The 21,051-nt window shown below is 41.2% G+C and overlaps 1 protein-coding gene across 2 annotated transcripts in view; it reads right to left on the bottom strand.

Moving 5' to 3' along the window:
- Positions 1-21,051, bottom strand: part of RAPGEF5 (Rap guanine nucleotide exchange factor 5) — a 219,279-nt gene that overhangs the window by 168,135 nt on the left and 30,093 nt on the right. For both annotated transcript variants that reach the window (XM_079931285.1, XM_079931286.1), the window contains exons 2-5: positions 11,176-11,226; positions 9,513-9,619; positions 4,718-4,839; positions 3,119-3,287 (exon numbers count right to left, since the gene is read on the bottom strand). In XM_079931285.1, the coding sequence (XP_079787411.1) occupies positions 3,119-3,287; positions 4,718-4,839; positions 9,513-9,619; positions 11,176-11,226 (449 nt within the window). The remainder of the gene's footprint in view (positions 1-3,118; positions 3,288-4,717; positions 4,840-9,512; positions 9,620-11,175; positions 11,227-21,051) is intronic.

Below are 21,051 nucleotides of genomic sequence, written 5' to 3'. Positions count from 1 at the left end.
AAAAGAGTTAGGAAAAAGGACATTCTGGATGATTTGATTTGCCTTTCAGTTCGAATAAGATACCACGATTGTTCTTTCTTCCCCCAGAGACAGTACCCTTGACAACAAATGCACTCACTTTTTTCAAAGTATCTATTCAGTTTGGATAGAAAAGTCATTTTGTATAGCATAGGAATTTTGTTTCTTCACATTAGCCTAGAAACCTGCATTAGCTCCATTTTCCTTCCTGCTTTAAACATCTTATTTTAAATGGGAAAAAAAAATCTATGTTTCTTTTTTCTTTTTAAAAATGAATCTTTACAGAACGGTGTTTACATAGAGACATGAAGTAGTTTCCTCACATAATTTTGAAGGGATTTAGAGAGAAGACGGCAAATTAGAACGACCCCAATGTAGAACCGTACAGGCAGACTTCAAAAAGGTTATTAAAAGAACCACAGGACCGGGTTTTCAGCTTGTGAACGGACAATGTAAGTTAATTAGTCAAGAGGATTTTAGAGGGCATTTCGGTAGAATAGGTAAAAATGAATGGATAATACAGTGGAATGAATACCGTAGGACTAAGAATGACATAGAAGAGTGGAAAAAAAATTGAAACAAACAGCAAGAGCAGTAGGTTACTAAAAGTTAGGGCTGATCATAGATTGCACGTATCATGGAAGTTCTGTGGTCAAGGTAGGACTTGGACTCCCCCTTGAGGGGTCGGTAGAACTTGACAAGGAAAGAGCAGAACTTCACAAGGCCATGAGGGAATAAACGGGTGTTTATAATAAACGGGCTAGAATGAATGGAGATCACCAGATTAGAGCAGAAGTTATGATGGGATCGTATGTGTTGAACCTTAGGAAGGGCTGTGACAACCCAACTGGCAGAGGACAATGTCCCTGGACATCTTTTCTCTGACCACAGTTTACTCCAAGTCTGGATAACCTAAACTTTAGCTTTCAAAAATTTGGCCCAAAACATTATATCAGAGCTTAGAAGTTTGCTTATAACTCTAGTATAGAGTAAATAAATAAATAAATAAACAAATATAAACACACACATATATATTTGCTCCAGAAGAGACTTGCAGTGGGTTCAGTAATTTTATCTTTTTATAGTTTGTACTTATAATATGGGATAAACAGGTCTATAGCTCCCCAATGCCAATTTTCCCAGAGGAATTACCACCCCCAAATGTACAAGTTCACACCTAGAGAAAAAAATGTGCTGCTAAGGCATGCTATAGTGATTATCAACCCCAGAGGCATGACACTGTATACAGTGATCAGTGTGGCAAAAGACTGCAAGTAATCTGTAATATTAGGAACCAAATTTTCTAAATAGCTTCATCTTTAGAACCTACAGTAGACTCAGGGATTCCCTGTAAAAAGGTCATCTCGCTGGCATTCCAAACTGCTTCCTCAGTGGGAGAGAAAGGAGATAAACCATGAGGACTGCTTGCGAGTTTACTTCAGACACCCTTATACCCCGTTAATCTGGGTACACCCCCTGGGACTGCGCATACTTCCGACTTCAGGATGGGAAATGGTTAAGAAAAGCTGCCAGAGAGGGCCAGTCCCACAGAGTCACAGCCACCTCTAGCTTAAAAAGCATTCCACTTGGGCTTCCCTGGTGGTGCAGTGGTTGAGAGTCCGCCTGCCGATGCAGGGGACATGGGTTCGTGCCCTGGTCCGGGAATATCCCACGTGCCGCGGGGCGGCTGGGCCCGTGAGCCACGGCCGCTTAGCCTGCGCGTCTGGAGCCTGTGCTCCGCAGAGGGAGAGGCCACAACAGTAAGAGGCCCGCGTACCACAAAAAAAAAAAAAAGCATTCCACTCCTTCTTAGAAAGCTTTTTAAAATTTACTGAAATGCTCCTTGACTATTCCTGGGCAACTTCTGACCTACATTAAGACCACATTACATTAAGAAACATCTTCCTTACTTAGACAATCGAATGATGCATTATATTTGCTTCACCATGGCAAGGTCCTCTATAAACAGCAGTGGTGCCAGTGGCACTGGATTCATAACCATTTCAGAGTCAGTCTAACATTTTTATAGCTTCTGGTTATAACGTCTCAGAATGACCCCCATAACTCTTGGGCACACACTCTAGCAGTTGTTAAAAGCGTGCGTGTTACAGCCAGACAGACATGGAATGCTCCACACACCACTGTGTGACTGTAGATAGGTTACCTGATCTCTATGCCTCAGTTTCCTCACTTTAAAATAGTAGAAACTGATGAAATAATGAATATAAAGCATTTAGCATAGTTCCTGACATAAAATGCATCCTCTACAATCAACCTATTAGTATCTCATTAATATGCTGACATTTTATTTCTTTTCTAAAAGCCTGTAATAACTGTTCCGTACTGTCTTTTTTTTTTTAACAAGAGTAACTCATCTTTGTTATGGTTGTGGGTGCTTCTCCCTGAACCTATTTTTCTTACCCATGAGATGAGGATAATACCACTTGCCCTGCTAATCTCAGCGTATTCTAAAAACTGAATACATAAAAGTTGCTAACTGAAATTTTTAACCTGCAATCCATTATACTGAAATAAGCTTGCCATTAATGCTGTGGATAAACAAAGGCATGTCAGAATCATCATATCATGACTCAAGTCCTGTTCCCACACCCCGTCTAATGAATTAATTTTAATTCATTTTAATCATATAGTGACTCAGCATCTTCATGTGATAATGATTCATGTGTTTTAATTTGCCAGCTGTTGCTTCTAGATTATTTTCAGAAATGTCTGTTGAGCTCTTTCTTAGGAAAGTCACGACTTGGAGAGAGGATGTCAGTTATTATTTTATTCCAACTTAAGCTAAATCATGTTTATTCCCAACTTATATCATCTACTCATATAGCAATGATTAAACTAGAAGCAGCGTGGTGCAGCCGGTAAGGCATGGACTTCTGGAGTTTGAATACCAGTTCAGTCATTTATTAACTGGACTGAATTTTCAGCATTTTACCTTTCTGAACCTGCATCTGAGAAATGGGAATAAAACAATTACTTCTTAAAGGAGATGATCTTAAAAAGCAGAGCACAGTCCCCAGACACAGGGATGGCTCGCTAAGTGAGAATAATTTTACAATGGAACAAAACAGCATCTACTTACAGTTCACAGATGCCAGCTCTAGTGGGAATGAGAGGCACCAGCTGCAGTAAAAGTTTGACACCGTTTTGCCACGCCTCTTCTCTTTCAAATTCACAGTACAAGTAGCTACACTCATCAGACGAAAACTGGTAGAAAACATAGGTGTCTTGAAAGCATAAATGCTGGTCCACTGTTGGAAGCAAAAAAGGCATGGATCAGTTTTGTAAAGTATATCATTTAGAGAGCCATAAACTGAATAATAAATTGAAAGGCCTACTAAGTATGAGGGAGAAGCCAGGGGTAGGACGATAATGAAGTCCATTCATGTTCACAGTCTCATTGAATTAAAAAGGACTTACTGACCACCCTATTTTTATTACTTAAAGCTCTGGCCAGCACATTCACATGTATATTACAACTGTTCTACTTCAGGGACAGGTGAAATCAACAGCAATTCAAAGGCAGTAGAAGAAACTTTTTCTTTTGGCGTCCCAAAGCAGTACATTTAATTACTGTGGTGGTACACAAATACAACACTATGGCAAGATTTAGATCAGTGGTTCTCAACCAGCACTGAGGGCATTTAGCAATGTCGGGTGACATTCTGCGTTGCCACAACTAGGGGGTGCTACTGGCATCTGGTGGGTGGAAGAAAGGGATGCTACTAAACATCCTATAATGTACGAGACAGTGCCCCCCCCCCCCCATTAACTAAGAATTATCTAGCACAAAATGTGAGCACTACCAAGGCTGGGAAACGATATTTTAAAAGAAATCAAGACGTGGAGACTTTTCCAAAAAATATGAACACAAAATGTTTTGCTAAGCAGAAACCTGAACCACACAAGCAAGCTGATAATTATATTCCTCGAAGGCAGTTAACTGTTTTCCTAAAGAAGAGCATCAGGTGCTAGGTGTGACCGACTAAGATTACACCCACATCCCCATCTGTACCACTTTTCCACAGTGGGACCTGGCGTGTGCCTTTCTGAAACTTACTATGTGTTCTCTGACCCTCAATATTTCTCATCTATAGAAGAAAAGGGCTTCCCAGTGACAAACCAGCACCTGAGTGATAGAGATAAAAAAAGAATCCAAACTGCTTGACTTCTAAGTCTTCCATTCCCTGGCTGAACAAAGAAAAGAGATATCCACCATCTATTTTAGCTTCTAGTTAACATCAATTTTCTGTTCTAACAGCTTATTTTCATAGATCATTTATGACTACTCACACAATTAAAATGGCATACACATGCTACTCATAAAGTCAGTTTCTGATGACTATTCTAAGTACAGCAAGACAACTCACACATTTAGAGCAACTAAAGATGTGACTGATTTTTTAAAAAAATTGTGTGCATCATTTTAAGTAGAGAAGAGAGGGCGTAAGGGAAAGACTCTCACAGGTAGTAGTTAATGAAACAAGTACCTAATTATTTTTACAAAAGGTGTGAGAAGTAACACAAGATGAACTGTCACATTCATTTATAAGAGAATGCAAATATACCAGCAAACACAATTTCCATCTAGGTTATAATATCATCTAGGAAATCAAACACATTTTGGTCAAGTAGCTTAACAACATAATGATTCTGTGCCTTCAAAACATGTAACACTAACCTGATGACATAATTCCCATATCCAGTAGGAGCTGCCAGACCCCTATGGCCATAGATCTGCATTGGACCAAAGGACAGTGTTCTAGAAGCCAGTCTACCAGTTCCGACCCAACGCAGCTTCTCCTGGACAAAAGCAAAGCCATTCCCAGTAAGACATGGTTGCCACCCATTTGCCAAAAAAAATGAAATTTAATACCGTCACTTTCATGTGCTTTTAAACAAGCAACTCAAGAATAAATGACACGGACCTCTTATCCATCTTTCAGTTTCAGTTCAAATATCGCTTGCCTTACAGAAGTTTACAATTATATCCTCTTATATTTCTTCTTCGCATCACCTAACATTTAGCAATTATACATCTTTCCAAATGAATAGTATCTCTTTTCCTCCCTTGAGAATAATTTTCAGGAGAACAGGGACTATGTGTACGTAACATTTAGCAATTATACATCTTTCCAAATGAATAATATCTCCCTTGAGAACAGTTTTCAGGAGAACACGGACTATGTGTATGTAACTTACGATTAATTGCCAACATCAGAACAGTCCAGGCCCGCGGTAAAGTCTCTGAATATATACATTAGAATAAATGAAGGGATAAATTTAGCAGCCCTTTACCTGAAGACAATGCTTCTGCCTTGGTAAGACAAGTACCTCGAGTTGGTGGTGATCAGCTTTGGTTCAAGCAATTACACATTTTTATCTCATCTCTTTGAGAACAAAATAATTCCAGGGCTAGACAAGGCTATACCACAGTGAGTAGTATGAAGTTTTGTTTTCTGATCTTTAAACGGAGAGTAAATCTTAATATTTGTCTCAAAGAACAATACATTTGACTGTTAACCTTTTTAACGTAATCTAAGCAATCTGCCAAGCAGCGTAGATCATAAACCCATAAACCTGGATGATGGATTCCACTAACCACATGCAAGAAATACTATCTGTAATCCTTAAAATACACAGCTGTGTTCAAAGAATGCCCCAATTTGGGCATCACAAGCGGTACTTTCACGCCTACTTTCCCATCTTTATCAGCTTCAGATGAAAAACCAAACGAAGAAAACTTTCTGAAGTAAGTTTTTTTAATTTGCAGAAATTTCATTGAAACCCACTCTTCCGTATGGAAAAAAAGGTCACCCCAAATTTTTTTAAAGAGGTGTATCATGTAAAAGGCTATCTTTCTCCTATATTTGGTATTTAAGGACCAAAAGATGCCAACGTTTATTTGTATTCCTAAAACAGAAAAATATTGTCTATCTTTTGTGATTGGCATAGTTATAAATACCTAGAAATCACACAGTAACCAACAGTATGAAGAAATGCCATGAGATGCTACGTTTTCTTTAGTGACGGAAAAATAAGGTAGTAAACGCTTCTGCTGAGATATCGGAACAAATATTCTACTTTAGATAAAGTATCACTTTTTGGGAGTAAATATTTGCAAGATACTCTGAGGCCGTTAAGGCAATTCCAGATTGTACCAGCTCTACAATTCCAGTTGCAGGTTGGCATTAAGACATAAGATTAACAGTCAAATAAATGGATGTTTTTTGAAACAAAACAAGAAAACAGATTGCAACAAAACAGGCAATTAGACCAAACCGTCAAATTTAACTTCTACAGGACACCTTTCATATTAAAGGCTCAAAGTGTTAATTCCTCAACACCTCTGTCAATTAGCCCGCATCTTTGGGCTTGCAAAGCACTTTTATCATCTTATTCCTTATTCTCAGAACAATACAGGCAGCTCCTCAGCCTGCTCTGTGTCTGACACCACCTGGAACACGGCAGGATACAGCAAAACATTTACTAAACAAACTAAACTGTCAAATTGCAAATGGTGACTGGACAGATGCGTTGGCTTGTTTCTTCACAGCTGATGAGGAAGACGTGCCTCAGACCAGGGCTTCCCAAATTGGTGTTTAGTAGGAGTCAGTCCCCTGGGGCATCTTGTTGACGTGCAGACTCTGATGCAGTGTGGCTGGGTGCAGCCTCCGAGCCCTCACCTCTAACCGGCTGCCGGGTGATGCCGGTGACCCAGCCCCACCTTCTCATTGGGAAGGGCTCTGTCTTGGGGAGGTGCAGGGCTGAGTGGATATGCTAAAACACGGTCCCGCCGTGACTGCTGTCATGTGTAGTTATTACTGAATAATCAGGCTCCCGCGCTCGGAGCAAGCTACTGTTTCGGGGGCACACGATCTCTTTCTACCCCCATCCCCAATTTAACAAGTTATGTTTCGAATCGCTTTCAGCAATCCATCTGCACCAGGCAAAACATCACTGGGGTAAGGATGAACACTATCACTAACGCCACCAAAGCAAACAAAATGAGGTAAGCTGCCGCTGCCGTTAACTCACACCCCCTTGACTTGTGGACCAGATCAGCAACAATCCATTCTAAATGCCTAAACCTCCAGGACTGAGGGGAGAGCAGTGGAGAAATCAGAGATGCCTGGAAGGGAGGAATGTGAACACCCACGGCAGTTCTTACTCCCCGTGTATTTTCAGTCTTGTACTGAATCCAGCAACTGTTCCGAGTACATGCAGATCTAACTAGCGTTGCCGTACTTGACAGGAACATTGTGATATGGAGGTGACTGGCTTCAAGGCCAATGTGACTGCCATAACAAAACATTAATTTTACTAATCTCAAGTTGAAAATTCGCTTTCTCTTGGCCTCCTTCTGTCTCCGGTTACATTTTTAGTAATTAATTCATAGTAGTGCAGAGAGAACCCTCATCTCAAATGTCAGTGGGGCAGTGGTATTTACACACTTACATGAAGCCTCAAAAAACTAGTATGATTTTTCCTATAGTACCAAATAAATGGAAAACATTTCAAAGTTGCGAAAGTAATTCTCATGGGGTACACGGAGAACGCTTTGCTCAATTTACTACCAGACGAATGAAAATGACCCAGCCTAGGCAATCATATTAGCACTTTGTCTCTAAACCCAGAGCATTCATCAGTCCTTAGATTATAAAAGAAAGGAGGTCTGGCCTGATCACCTGGAATCTGAAATAGGACAACGCATGCTCTCTCCACATTCTACTCCCACTAAACCCTAGGCATGTTCTTACTTGGATGGATGGTTCTTTTCCGTGAACCTGATTAATGTACATCTCCCAATTCTTTTTCAATCTATATCCAATCAGAAACAAAACTGAGAACAAGGACAGATCCTACATACAGCCTCATGTGGGAACTGAAATGAATCCTATGAGCCTGCTGACAGTTAAACCCAAAGACTTACACAGGCAGACCTCATTTTATTGCACTTTCATTTTCTGTACTTTACAGATACCATGTTTACAAATTCAAGGTTTGTGGCAACCCTGCATTTAGCAAGTCTATCAGTGCCAATTTTTCCAATGGCGTTCGTTCACTTTGTGTCTCTGTGTCTCATTTTTGGTACTTATCACAATATTTCAAACCCTCCACCAACAGAAAAGATGATGACCTGCTGAAGGCTCAGATAACGGTTAGCAAGTTTTAGGAATATTTTCAAAATTAAGGTATGTATATTGTTTTGAGATAATGCTCTTGCACACTTAATAGACTAGAGTGTAAACATAACTGTTGTAGGCACTGGGAAACAAAATAACTCATGTGACTCACTTTATTGTGCTATTTGCTTTACTTCAGTCGTCTGGAACCAAACCTGCAGTAACTCTGAGGGATGCCCATACATGCAGTGTCAGTTTTTTAAAAAAGGGGAAAAAAATTAGACTTGTCTAAAGTTGATATCACCATCTATTTTTTAAAAAGGCGGGGGGAGCTCTACGTGAAGTAATCCAACAATCACCACAGCCTGTCTTCCAGCCTGTTGCGTCTGCTTGGCCTAGGCTCTAAACCAGTGGTTTTTCAGACCCTGGGCTGTGAATTCCTTATGGGAGGGTGGGGCAGTGACCTTTGAGCTTTCTCAAGAGGTTCACAATTCCATATACACAAAAGCATTGTTTGTCAACAGAATAAATCATATCTAACCTATGCCGAATGTGTCAAAACCTACGGAAATACTGTGATTAATTAACATGGGATTTTGAAGTGTTAATTCATTATAGTTCTCTCATCTCCACTACACAGTTGGTCAATGGTGCCAATATTACTGATTCTGCCAAATTTTTTTTTATCAGAAAGAAGTTGTTGGCATGAGATAGTTGCTGACAGGGAAGGGACACGAAGAAATTATCTAGGGTGTGAAAACTCCCTAAAGCTTGATGTGGATAGTAGTTACAGAAGTGTGTGTAATGATTAAAAATTCGTCAAGCTGTACCCTTAAGATTTGTGCATTTTACTGTATGTAAACTATGCCTCAGAAAAAAGGATGGGGGGTCGTCTTACTCAAATAGGTTGGGAACCACTATCCCCAAAAGCCAGCCCATGATGGAATTTTTCCCATCTGTGGCAAATGGAAAAAAAGAAAATGACTGTAATGCGTTTGTGATAAAGCTAATTTTAGTTAACTTAAAGAAATGTCTTTATTCTGAGACCCTTTCCTACTTTTTTTGTTATCATTTATTCTGAGTACTCTCCCTATTCTTTATGGTATTGTAATCTTCCAGTTGTAATCTCCCTATCTTCAGACCAGGAGTCCAACTGTGAAACATTTGGCTAAGTTTAATTAAGAGAAAAGTCACCACACCACCAGTATCCCAAATAGACACTTCAAACAAACCGACCCTCCTTCTACTGATAATTGCCCATCTCTCTGTGATCAAGGTTATGTCTTTAACATGTTTTGGGGTTTTTTTCTCAAGGAGAATTTCTGACAAGGTGTTAGGAAACTGTGTTACCTGTAAAATCCCTTGAGGTTCACCCTGTCCTTTATCAGGTCAGCTGCCTGAACGATGATAATATTCCTCAGTGCTCTTCCTGCACAAGAAGAATTCTCTCCATAAATCTACACAGAAAAGACAAAGACTCACTGAGAATTCAGAACAATGAGTGACAATTTGTGAGCTGCCAATGACATACTATATAGAAAAAGTTATGGCCAAGTCCCTAAGCTTAAAACACTTAACTGCTTTAACTATAAATAACTTTCTTTTACACAGAGCTTCCAGGGCAAAATACCTGTTTTTTTAGATACAATGTTTGTACCAATACAGCAAATTGAAGAATATTTATATATGAACTCTGCCATATTGATAAATGCATACTTGTAAATGTCTTGGAAGCGGGGAAAATAATTTTTTCCTATCTAGCAAGCATCTCTCACCATGACACAATTTAATAGCAGGCTTCTGTGTGCTTTGCTTTCAAGCTTCACTCAACTGCAGAGCTTACAGTTAATGCCAAGCATCCTGGTTTCATCTACTTCCCAACTCCATCTAGCAGATAAAAATTTCATATAGTTTCTTTTTTTAATCTTCTGATTTGTCCATATGCATCTCTGATTCTTGGAGGATGAAGCAGGGTATTCCTCAGATCTGGAGAGGTCTATGTCCCACTTTATAAACTACCTCCTTTTTCTATAATTGGCAGCTTCGTCCACAGGGCAATGTTGCTTCACAAAGGAAGCTAAATGAAAATGAACCGTCTAAGTAAAGGCTCATGAAAGTGAAGATATATTGAGGGTGCATGCTAACATCTGTTTACTTGTTTCTTGCTGAACTCTTTTTGCACCTACAAAATATTTTATGTCTTCTCCCAAGGCAAACAAATTGATAATATATTGACTATAACTTGATCCGGAACACTTCAACCCTATCCTTACACTCCCTTAATTTTCCTGTAATCACCTCCTAAACACAACCTAAGAAGAAAATGTGAAGGACACGTAATGATTTATTTTTAACACGTTAAATCTATTAAAAAAAAAAAAAACAACTTAAGTCCGATAACAGAAAGTATCGCCATAAAAGACGTATGAGTCAGCTGACACTTGACTAGTCCTGACAATGTACCAGTATGCATTCACTCAGTCACTCAAAAAACACTAAGCAGCTATCGGGTCCCATTCCAGATGCTGGGGATGCAGTACTGAGCAAAGCCAAAACGGTCCCGCCCTCACAAAGCTCACAGTCTCCTGTTATTCTAAAATATGCAACCCTGTCAGCTGATTTTTTTTTTTTTAACACAACGTAATGAAGGCATCCCCACCTTGTTTCAATGAGCATTCGGGGATATTCTACTGTTAGATAACAATAAATATAAATAGGCCCCTTTTACACAAAGTTTTCAGAGTAAAATATCCAGTATTTTAAAAATACAGCATTTCTATCATACAGCAAATTGAAAATATTTATATTATATATGAACTCTGCCATGTTCATAATGCATTCATGCAGAGGACTTGGAAAATGGGAGAACATTTTTGTCCTATCCATGACTCAAGTATCAGAGCATTTCAAACACCTCCGGCCGTGCCATCCCAGGTGAAGGAGATGGCGTAATCAGGAGCAAAGGGAAGAATCACTGTTTCAGAAAATGCTGTAAGAGAGATACGAATCATACCTGGGAAGGAGCAGGTTCAAGGTATGGGTTGGAAATTCTTCTTGATAGAGTCTATATGAAAAGAAAGAAAAGGGGAAAATTAGAACCAAACAGAAAGCTTTGTACTATGAGGACACAATATATGCGACCGTGGCAGGCCCAGCAGTTGTCTAAGCCAAAAAAATGTCATGGGCCATGGAGGATGAACATCTTTATTCTCACTCAGTGTAAGTATCTGGTCAACATTCATCCCAATGGGACAGGATATTCCATGGGAACGGTTCCCAACCTACAGAGCACAACTTCAAAAAGTGCAACAGAAAAACAGGCATGTTTGTATATGTATCACTTTGTTCTCAGTGTGATTTTGATCCCATTTCTCCTTTCCCTTCCATTTCCACTCTCACCAGCCCAAGCTCCAGCTCTCATCCCTGCACACCTGGACTGCTGTTTCGGCTTTTTAGTGGATTTCCCTGGGCTCCAGTCACGCCCCCTCAGGCCATCCTGCAAACCTCAACTGAACAGAAGTCCCTATATAGCCCCTCAACTGACAGTAGGTCCCTTCTTGCTTGTCAGTCCGAACCCCCAGCCTGCCCCTCTGGGCCCACCACAGTCTGCCTCCAACAGATTTCTATTCTTCTACCTCCGTGCATAGCTTCTTTGACTCAACATGAGATCTACTCATCAGAAGAAGCTGCGATTCATACCTGCCTCTGCTCACACCGTCCTCCACAAGCGAAAGCCCTCCGTCTTCCCTGCTACACCCCTGAACCCCACTGAAGTCCGGGTCTGTGCAGTCACCTGTTGGGTGAAGCTCCGCCCACCCACCCCAGTCCACTGCAGTTTGTCCCTCTGGGAGCTCTTTGTTTTCTGACTATTTATATGGCGGCTCCTGGGTGCTCTGCAGTACTGGCTATCTTTCTACGTGTGCATTTGCCCCAACGAATCCATAGGCTCCTTGAGGGAGTGCTGGTAGCTTAACCTGCTTTGCTTTCACAGCCTCTAGCACACAACCTCACACACACACACAATGTTTATTTTTCTATTCATTTACTACAGATATTTATATCTCTGCATCAACTATTTGCTGAGTGAGTTGAATTGTAGGAGCTTATTTTTCCTACCTAACAATCAGGTAAGCAGCACCGTCACCCACATGTGTACAAGCGCAATAGAAAACTATTATCATTTCCCGTTGCGGTTTAGGAAAAGGAACAGAGAAATGAACATTTACTGAGCTTCCAATCTATGTTTAAAAGCTCTTTACCGCTATTCCAAAGCTTGCTGTCTTTTGAGATCCCATAGTTTTTAGTCCGCCGCATCCACCTCTTAGAATCACTTACAAAACATACCCTGCCACTCACTGCCTTCCAGCGTCTGAACCTTCTACCAAACTTTAAGCTAAGACAGAATTCTCACTCAGCCCCTTGCCCACTCCACACAGCTCCCATAGTACTTCTAATTAAACTGAAACAAATATACAGACTCTTTATCCAGGAATGCCAATTGGTACACGCTGCTAAAGATCTGTAATGGCTTCCAAGAAAAAAAAAAGAAAGGTTTAAGACAGGCCATTTTTAATTGCTATGTGTTAAAAGAAAACACCCACTCACCCCTTCTGTTCTAGTCTATACACATTCCCAACCGGCCCTTCCTAGGCCTCCTGTCTTCTGAGCCTAGGCATTGTATTCGCTTACTGAAATACTGAACAGTTTAAAATTTGCATCTACACCAGATTTATAACTTGAAGATGAATCATCATGATAAGTGATTTTTTTTTCCCCTAAACAGCCTTTTAAAAGTCAATATGGCAGACCAGAATGACAATCTTTATTACTCATCTAATTGCCTAAATCAGCTCAGAAAAGCAACTACTTCACATAATCTAGTTAAAAAGAAAGCTTCCAGGTAGAAACAAGCTCTAAAGAATTAGGCGGGGGCACTTCCACAAAAGAAAGCAGAAAGGCTTCCTTTCTCTCTGCCGCCAGCCCAAATCTGGCTGTCTCGACACTAGTGTTACACTCGCACAATTCCACTTCACAGAAACTTCCCCCGTGGATGGCTTGTTACAAAAGATTGGTAAGGTGAGTCAATAAAGCCATGGGGTCCTTCCATGCCGACTAGATAACAGCGTTAGATAAGCGCCTAGCCCACAGGGGATCGACCAGAGCAACCTAACAGGAACTGCCTTTTACAGGACACAATACCTGGATTTGTTGTCAGAAACTCCTGTGAAGCCCGCTCTTAACTGGCCCCGAGGGAGCTGTGTTTCCTGAACGCTCCAGGACAGCAGCTCTCAAACTCACCTGAGCCGGGGAAGCTCAGCGCTCTCTGTACCACTCCGGAAAGGACTGATCTGTTCAACTTAAAATAACTACCGTAACTGTACTTTTTTTTTGAGACCACTTTAAGTTAGCTGTTGGTATTGACTAAAACTAGCAAGTGCCAAAGACTTAAAGAAAAAAGAACATGGAGGAACTGACCATCCATTACCTCATTTTTCATAGACACTGTGAAAGGACTGTTACATAATTTTACTGGGGAAACACCATGGGCCAACTTACAGGAATCTGAGAATGACTGCTCGGAAGAACCTCACGGACTGCTCTCCCAACATTTCCCTGAAAGAGTAGCACAAGGACACCCTTGAAGATGCACCCCTCGCCATTCAATATTCTTTCCCTCAGACTCAATTACCCAGCTGTTTTCATCCCATCTTGGACTCCCTTGGTTTTGTTTCTCCTCTCAGCATTTCAGGGCTTCATCTCATCACTCCCGTGGCAACTAACTTCCATTCATTTCCCTTATGAGGCACCTACTGATCTCCTTGCCAGGCACAGTGGCAGCTCCAGAAACATACATGTGAACAAGATACCATCCTCTAACTTAGAAATCATTTATCAGAAGACACGGGATCTCAAGAACATTTTAAATAAATCAGGAAGAACATTTCTTCTTCCTAATTTCCTATCAATTTACTCTATAATCTTGGATGTCTGGTCCAATTGATGCAGGTGTCCTCTTTTAAATGGCTCTCACCATGATATCTCAAATATAAAGCCCAGATGAAATGATTCTTTTTCCCCCTTTGTTTCCAATTTCCTAGAATTACTTAAGCTAGATGCAATGATTCTTTCATGAAGGACTTATACGGACCATAGAGAGAAGACTAGTAACAATACAAATGAAATTAGATTTTAATTCAAATTTATTTCTTCTCCTCTCCAATTTAATGAACCATAGAAAATGATTCCCTAAATGATTCCGTGCAAACCTCATATTTTAAACATGTGTTAGAAAATTGCAACCCTTTAATATTCACAAATGAACTTCCAGAAAAAATTCATAATAAATTTTATTTACTCAGAAGGATAACTCAGAGTAAACTCAGAAGGCTTTACTCAGAAAGATAACTGGTTAGCAATCATATATTACTTTCATTTTTTTTTAAAGTTAGGTGTCCACTAAAGTTAGATGCTAATAGTCTCTGAGGCTGGGTCTGAACCAAAAATGGAACTTATTTCAGAGTCATTGGAAATATCGTGCTAAACTATATGGTAGACTTAAGGCAAAATTTTAAATCAGCTTTTAAAGGACATGGCTTAATGCTCTCCTTGGATTGAATTAAAATACTGAGGCTACAAGGGGAGAGAGAAAGGAAAAAGAATGAATCACTTCAGTCACCAGAGAAGTATGACCTGCTTTGTTAAAATAGGAACCAACAAGAACTACCAAATCTGTTGATAACTTGAGAATTCAGTTCACAACACAACTTGCTGTCACCTTCAGCCATTGTCCTTTACCCACTCTGGGTGACTGAGTAGAAATGAACATGTTAAAGTGGAATAAGTGTACTGAGATTTCTTATCATTCTAAGAAGCCAAAAATCTCCATAAATAACTAGAGGGCCCATGTGTTAAGAGACTATGCACTAAAACAATTAAGGCTGTGAGCCAGTAGGCTGTGCAGTAGAGTTCTAAGGCCTGGGTTGGGGAGAGAGGTCCTTTTTAAGCCCCAGCATACCCTTGCATCTCAATCAAAAGTTAGTTGAGGGCTTCCCTGGTGGCGCAGTGGTTGAGAGTCCGCCTGCCGATGCGGGGGTCGCGGGTTCGTGCCCCGGTCCGGGAAGATCCCACATGCCGTGGAGCGGCTGGGCCCGTGAGCCATGGCCACTGAGCCTGCACGTCCGGAGCCTGTGCTCCGCAACGGGAGAGGCCACAGCAGTGAGAGGCCCGCGTACCGCAAAAAAAAAAAAAAAAAAAAAAATTTAGTTGATCCAGGTGAAAAGGACAGAATCCCACTCAGCCAGGAAGTTGGCTTGAGAAGGACACGGTCATCACAAGTTCGGCATAATGCAAACTGGAGACATGAGTCAAGTGCTGATGTGGAAGCACAGGGCCGGGCACCACAACTCTTTCTGCATCAGGCCCAACCATTCCTTGAGGCTCCAAGGGATGTGCTCCCAAAGTCAGTCACAGCCACAAAGGCCACTGTAACAATATCTTCTCAACACAGCCCGGCCAAACCGAAGTCAATGATATTCTCAAAATTAGAGTTTTCCACTGCCCTGTGATGTGTTAAAAAACAGAATGAAAGGGAAGGCGGCAGAAATGCTTACTGAGCACCTCCTTTGTCTTAAGCACTTTCCCACATTAGGAGCTGCACCCACCTATTCATACATCTACAGACAAGAGCCCTGAGGTTCAGAGAAATTAAGGAATTTACTTAAGGCCCCAGAGCTGGGAAGTTACACAGCCAGGGCTGGAAGAATATTGTGATTGATTCCGAAGTCACCACTCTACCATAACATGCTGCATGTTACTAAGTAATAAATCAGTTTCTGCTGTGTGTTAGAGATTGTACTGAATATTTTACATGCAATATATTGCTTAATTTTTGAAAAACTATGAGGTTTTAATCCCATTTTACAGATGACAAAACTAGACTTAAAGAGATTAAGAAATTCACCTGAGTTTGCAGCCCAAGCCTGTCTTTAGTTACTTCCGCATACATTTATCTTATAACATGGAATGTACTAATTTAAGAATCACATGACAAACAAGTGCCGATAACTGCATAAAGATGTCACAGATAGCTGTCTCTGCTAAATCCAGAAGTTCGCAACCCTGGAGGTAAATTAGAACCATCTGGGAAACTGAAGAAATAATCAAACAGGAGCTCAGGTCCACAGAATTAGAACCTATAGGAGAGGGACCTGCGTGGGTTTTTTTCCAAGCCCTTCAATGTAGTTTTAACGTGCACCCCGGTCTGAGAAAAACTATAAAAACCAGTGGTGGGAATTGGCAATTTGAACCTCTCATCATCCGCCTGCTGCTCTGAAGCCTGACGCACTCAAGTGATCCGAACACAGCAGAGGTGCAAGCCATCCGAACAGCCCTGGGCTCTGAGTCTGAGCTTCTAAGTCTGGCTTGTGTAGAACAAAGAGCCAGTGTCTCAGGAAATCCCACCTTGCACCTGTTCTTTGGTGTGTGTTTTCTATCCACCCCATCCCAGACGCAGCCCTAAACCAAGGAACCTCACGTCCCCAGAGCGGCATCGTACCTACATACCTTCTGAAAGGACAATCCCTTTTAACGACATCCATAGCATTAGACTTAATTTTTACTTCCCACTGCTAAAGGACTCTCTTCTAGTATAAACATGTTTGCCCCACTTAAAAGCTAAAGGAGAAAATTAAAGTGGGGCTTAGGAATACTTATAAATGTTTCACAATCTTGCCTGCCTAGGGAGACAGATCGGCAACAACCAGCAGCTTCTGGGAAAATATATACAATAGGTACCACAGAAACAAACCCCAAAGTGTCATCAACGTGATTCTATTCATTCCTTGGGCAAGTGTCTTTCTTCTCTGCGTTTATAAACAAGAGAATGATTTTGCCTAGCCGGGTGGGCTTCCTTGGTTAATGCAATCACAGAAAAACCTTTACAATTTAGGCATCAAGTGACTGAAGATTTGGGGTCAACAGTTAAATTGTCAGCTTACTTATCTCCACGTGTCACTGAATCCCCTACTTGCGGTAAAATCAACCTGCCTGGTCACACCTGGACTCCAGCATGAACCCTTTCCACAGCAGCCCACGTGAAGAAGCTCCCACTGGCCAAATCTGGGATGATTTGAGCAGCAAAACAATGAAAGTATTGCATTAAACCAGTAGGATAAATACCCATGAGTCCATACTGATATAAATCATTGAATTAAAAAAATGGGGTGGGGGAGGGGTGGGGAGACAGCTCTTCCTTATAGAGTTCTTTCAATTACTAAATGCAACGAAAGGAGGCAAAGAGAATATCACCATTAGGCAAAGAACACAGTACTAAATGTTACAGGCAAGAATCATCGATGGATGCCAAAATTAGGAACAAAAGTATGGCGAGATACAGGATATCTGCATAGTGTCAAAGTGTCTCCTCACAAGCTATTAAGGAACACTGAGGAAAAAATAGTAACCTTTCAGTGGAGCTTCACAGACACCTCCTTAACTAAGTGATAAAACTTATCACCAACCATGAGACTTGACAACACTTGCCTGCTGATACGATACCCTGAGAAAGGCACTTTTAGGGTATTTTTGTCAAAATGCATACCTGAATTTAATGAGACACATCAGACAACTCCAAGTTGAGGGACATTCTTCAACATAGCTAGCTCGTGCTCTGCAAAAACTGTCAGAGTCATGAAAGAGTAAGAAAAACTGAGGGTCCCCAGATTGGAGGAGAACAAAGGAAACTGACAAGGAAAGGCAATGTGACCCTGAGTGTGATCCTGGGCTAAGATAAAGACCTTAGTAGGACAGCTGGCAGAACGTGAACGAGGTCTGTATTTTAGTTACTTGAGTGTCAATGTTACTTGAGCGTCAAAGCTGGTACTGTGTATCAAGTGCACTGTGGTTATATAAAATGTTAACATTTGGGGAAGCTGGGAGATGGTTATAAGGCAAAGTCTCTGTATTATTTGTACGTTTAAGTCTGAAATTATTTCAAAACGTAAAGTTCAAAAAAAAAAAGCCTCCTGGGTTTCCCTGGTGGCGCAGTGGTTGGGAGTCCGCCTGCCGATGCAGGGGACGCGGGTTCGTGCCCCGGTCTGGGAAAATCCCACGTGCTGCGGAGCGGCTGGGCCCGTGAGCCATGGCCGCTGGGCCTGCGCGTCCGGAGCCTGTGCTCCGCAGCGGGAGAGGCCACAGCAGTGAGAGGCCCACGTACCGCAAAAAATAAATAAATAAAAATAAAAGCCTCCTTCCTCCCTACAAATAAATCCTCAAAAAAATTCAAAATACAGCATGTGTTTCTTTACTAAAAGCTGCTCTCACTGTAACATTATCATCCTGGCTACCCAACAGAATGACCCTCCTTGCCTCCTTGACCACTCTGGCCTCTAGCACCTTCACACAAATCAGATTAACCTCCCCTAAAACCTCTCCTTAACATACCATCTTGTTATTAAAAAATATAATTTATTTAAAAACAAACAGTTTATGCTCCCTACGTGCTCACAGACAATATCCCAAGACTTTACCCAAGCGGCCAGTCCCCTCAATGTCTACATAATCCAGGCTGCACATCTCTCCTGCAAACTTCCCGCTCTAGCCAGGCGGCTGGTCTGATTTTTACTCTGCAAACCGTGTGCGTTCTCACCTCTGTGTGCAAGCCCTTGCCATGACCTCTGCTCCCTGTATTTCTTTACATTTCCACATCCTGCCCTTCCTTCCATCCACACAAATGCTACATGAAGCCTACCCAAGCCTTGAGCCTCCCGTGACCAATCTCTTCCCCTAAACACTCCATACTTGTCAGTATTTGCCACTAATATGCCTCCCGGCTCCATCTGCATGTGTAGATCATCTCTCCTCAACCAGCCTCGTAAACCCCCAGAGGAACTTCAACCTAGGACCTTCAATCTAGGACCTTCTACAGTATACAGCAGGGGCTGAACTGCCAATGGCAACTTCTTCCTATTGCCACACCGCCTGGTGACCCAGACTCTCAGGCCAAGTAGTAAGGTATGATACCACCCCCTCAAAACCTATGAAACCCGTCAACACCTCTGCCACCCTTCCCCCCTTGTTTTCTCTAGTGTCTCAACTCTGTCTTAAGTGGTCACATATGAAGCAAGAGTATATTTTTATACACTGAATAATTTATGTGCTTGTTTTAGAACTTAAAGATCCATTTGAATACCAATTATTTCTTTGTAGTGGAAAACATTTCAATAAGTCACTTTGTGTGGGGTCTTCAAGAGGAAAGAATGTTCTCTTTTCCTTTCCTGTATTAACGCCAAGTCAGAAACGAGCAAAAGAAATACGGGAATAGGTATCTTGCTTCCCTTCATCGGCTCTGGAAATAAATTGGTCTCTCAGATGTTTCTTGTCAATTTGTACATAAACTGTATAACCCTGCAAAACAATAAAGGTGATAACATACAGTCTTCTGGCAGACGGAAGACTTACAAACTAGTTCTGGTTTTTATTTCTCAATTACTCAACTAAGCCATACACAGAACCTCAGAAATAATAGCACCAAACAGGACATCCTGAGATCTCCTGGCGCATTCCACGGCCTTCATCTAAGCGACGTGAAACAGGTGGGGACCTGGATTAGGGGGCCACAGGCTAAACTCAGCTGCCACACTGGGTTCATGGTGTTACTGGAACACAGTCAAGCTGCTGTGTTTACATATGGCCTCTGACCGTTTTCCTGACAAAAAGATTCACTCTCTGACCTTTTACAGAAAAACTTTACCAATCCTGGTCTAGATTATCAAAATTTACAGTGCAGGAGGAGCTCTGTAATCTCCCTAGCAATATATCCCTGTGAGCAACCAGTAAGAATTTTTTTCATTTTGAACCAAATGATCTCTCGCTGCCATTTAAGATCATTTCCTCCAAAACTGTTTAAGGTACATTTCCACCTTCACTGACATGTTACATAAAAGCAAGAAATAGGTCAAAACAATTATTGGCTCCCAAGATTAAAACAAACACGAACTTCCCTGGTGGCCCAGTGGTTCAGACTCTATGCTTCCACTACATGGGGCGTGGGTTCAATCCCTGGTCAGGGAACTGAGATCCCGCATGCCACACAGTGCCGTCCAAAAAAAAAAAAAAAAAACATGTTGGTGAAAATAAACAAGGAGCAATTAGTTGCACAAACTCCTTTTAAATTAGGAATTTCCAAGCTATACCGTAATGCAGACTAGCAAATCCAGGAACACATGTTGTTTCAAACATCTGAATCTTGCACATAATATTCCCTGGGCCTGGAATGCCTTTCTCCTCATACATTTAAGAAGTAAGTTTCCGTACAGTTTATGTCAAAATGTATTCATATGCTCAAATCCCCACTCCCTGCCCCGTCAGAATTTCTCTCTTAGTTACTTCAAAGTACTTCAGATTCCAGTTACATATTTATATTAGGTTTTCCTAATTCATTATAAGAATCTTAAAGATAGGATCTATATTCCACTCATATTTATAAATGTCCACGGTGTATAAGATGATTCATTGCATACAATTAATTCTCATTAAATGTTTGCAAAGGAAAAAAAAATCCAGCTCTTAATACCTTAATTCTTTTTACCTTTTGGGGTTTACAGCTCCTTCCTCTGTGCGTTGCACCTTATTCTCCTGGGAGGCAGCCTTGTCTGGTGGTTAGGAGCAGAGCTCCTAATGTGCCTTGCTTAGATTCGAAACCTCTCTGTACCACTTAAAAGTCAGGCATCTGTAGACAAATTAACTTCTTTGTACCTCTGTTTCCATCTCTTTAAATGGGAGAAATGAAATCTGCTCATAAGGTTCCTGTCAGGGTTACATGTCTTAAAATAGTGGTTCTCAAATCGCTTGCATCAGAATCACCTGGAGGGCTTATTAAACCAGATTGCTG

Source organism: Stenella coeruleoalba, assembly GCF_951394435.1.
Source record: "Stenella coeruleoalba genome assembly, chromosome: 9".
Lineage (NCBI taxonomy): Eukaryota > Metazoa > Chordata > Mammalia > Artiodactyla > Delphinidae > Stenella > Stenella coeruleoalba.
The sequence above is the reverse complement of the archived record's forward strand: the minus strand, read 5'-3'. Positions and strand labels throughout refer to the sequence as shown.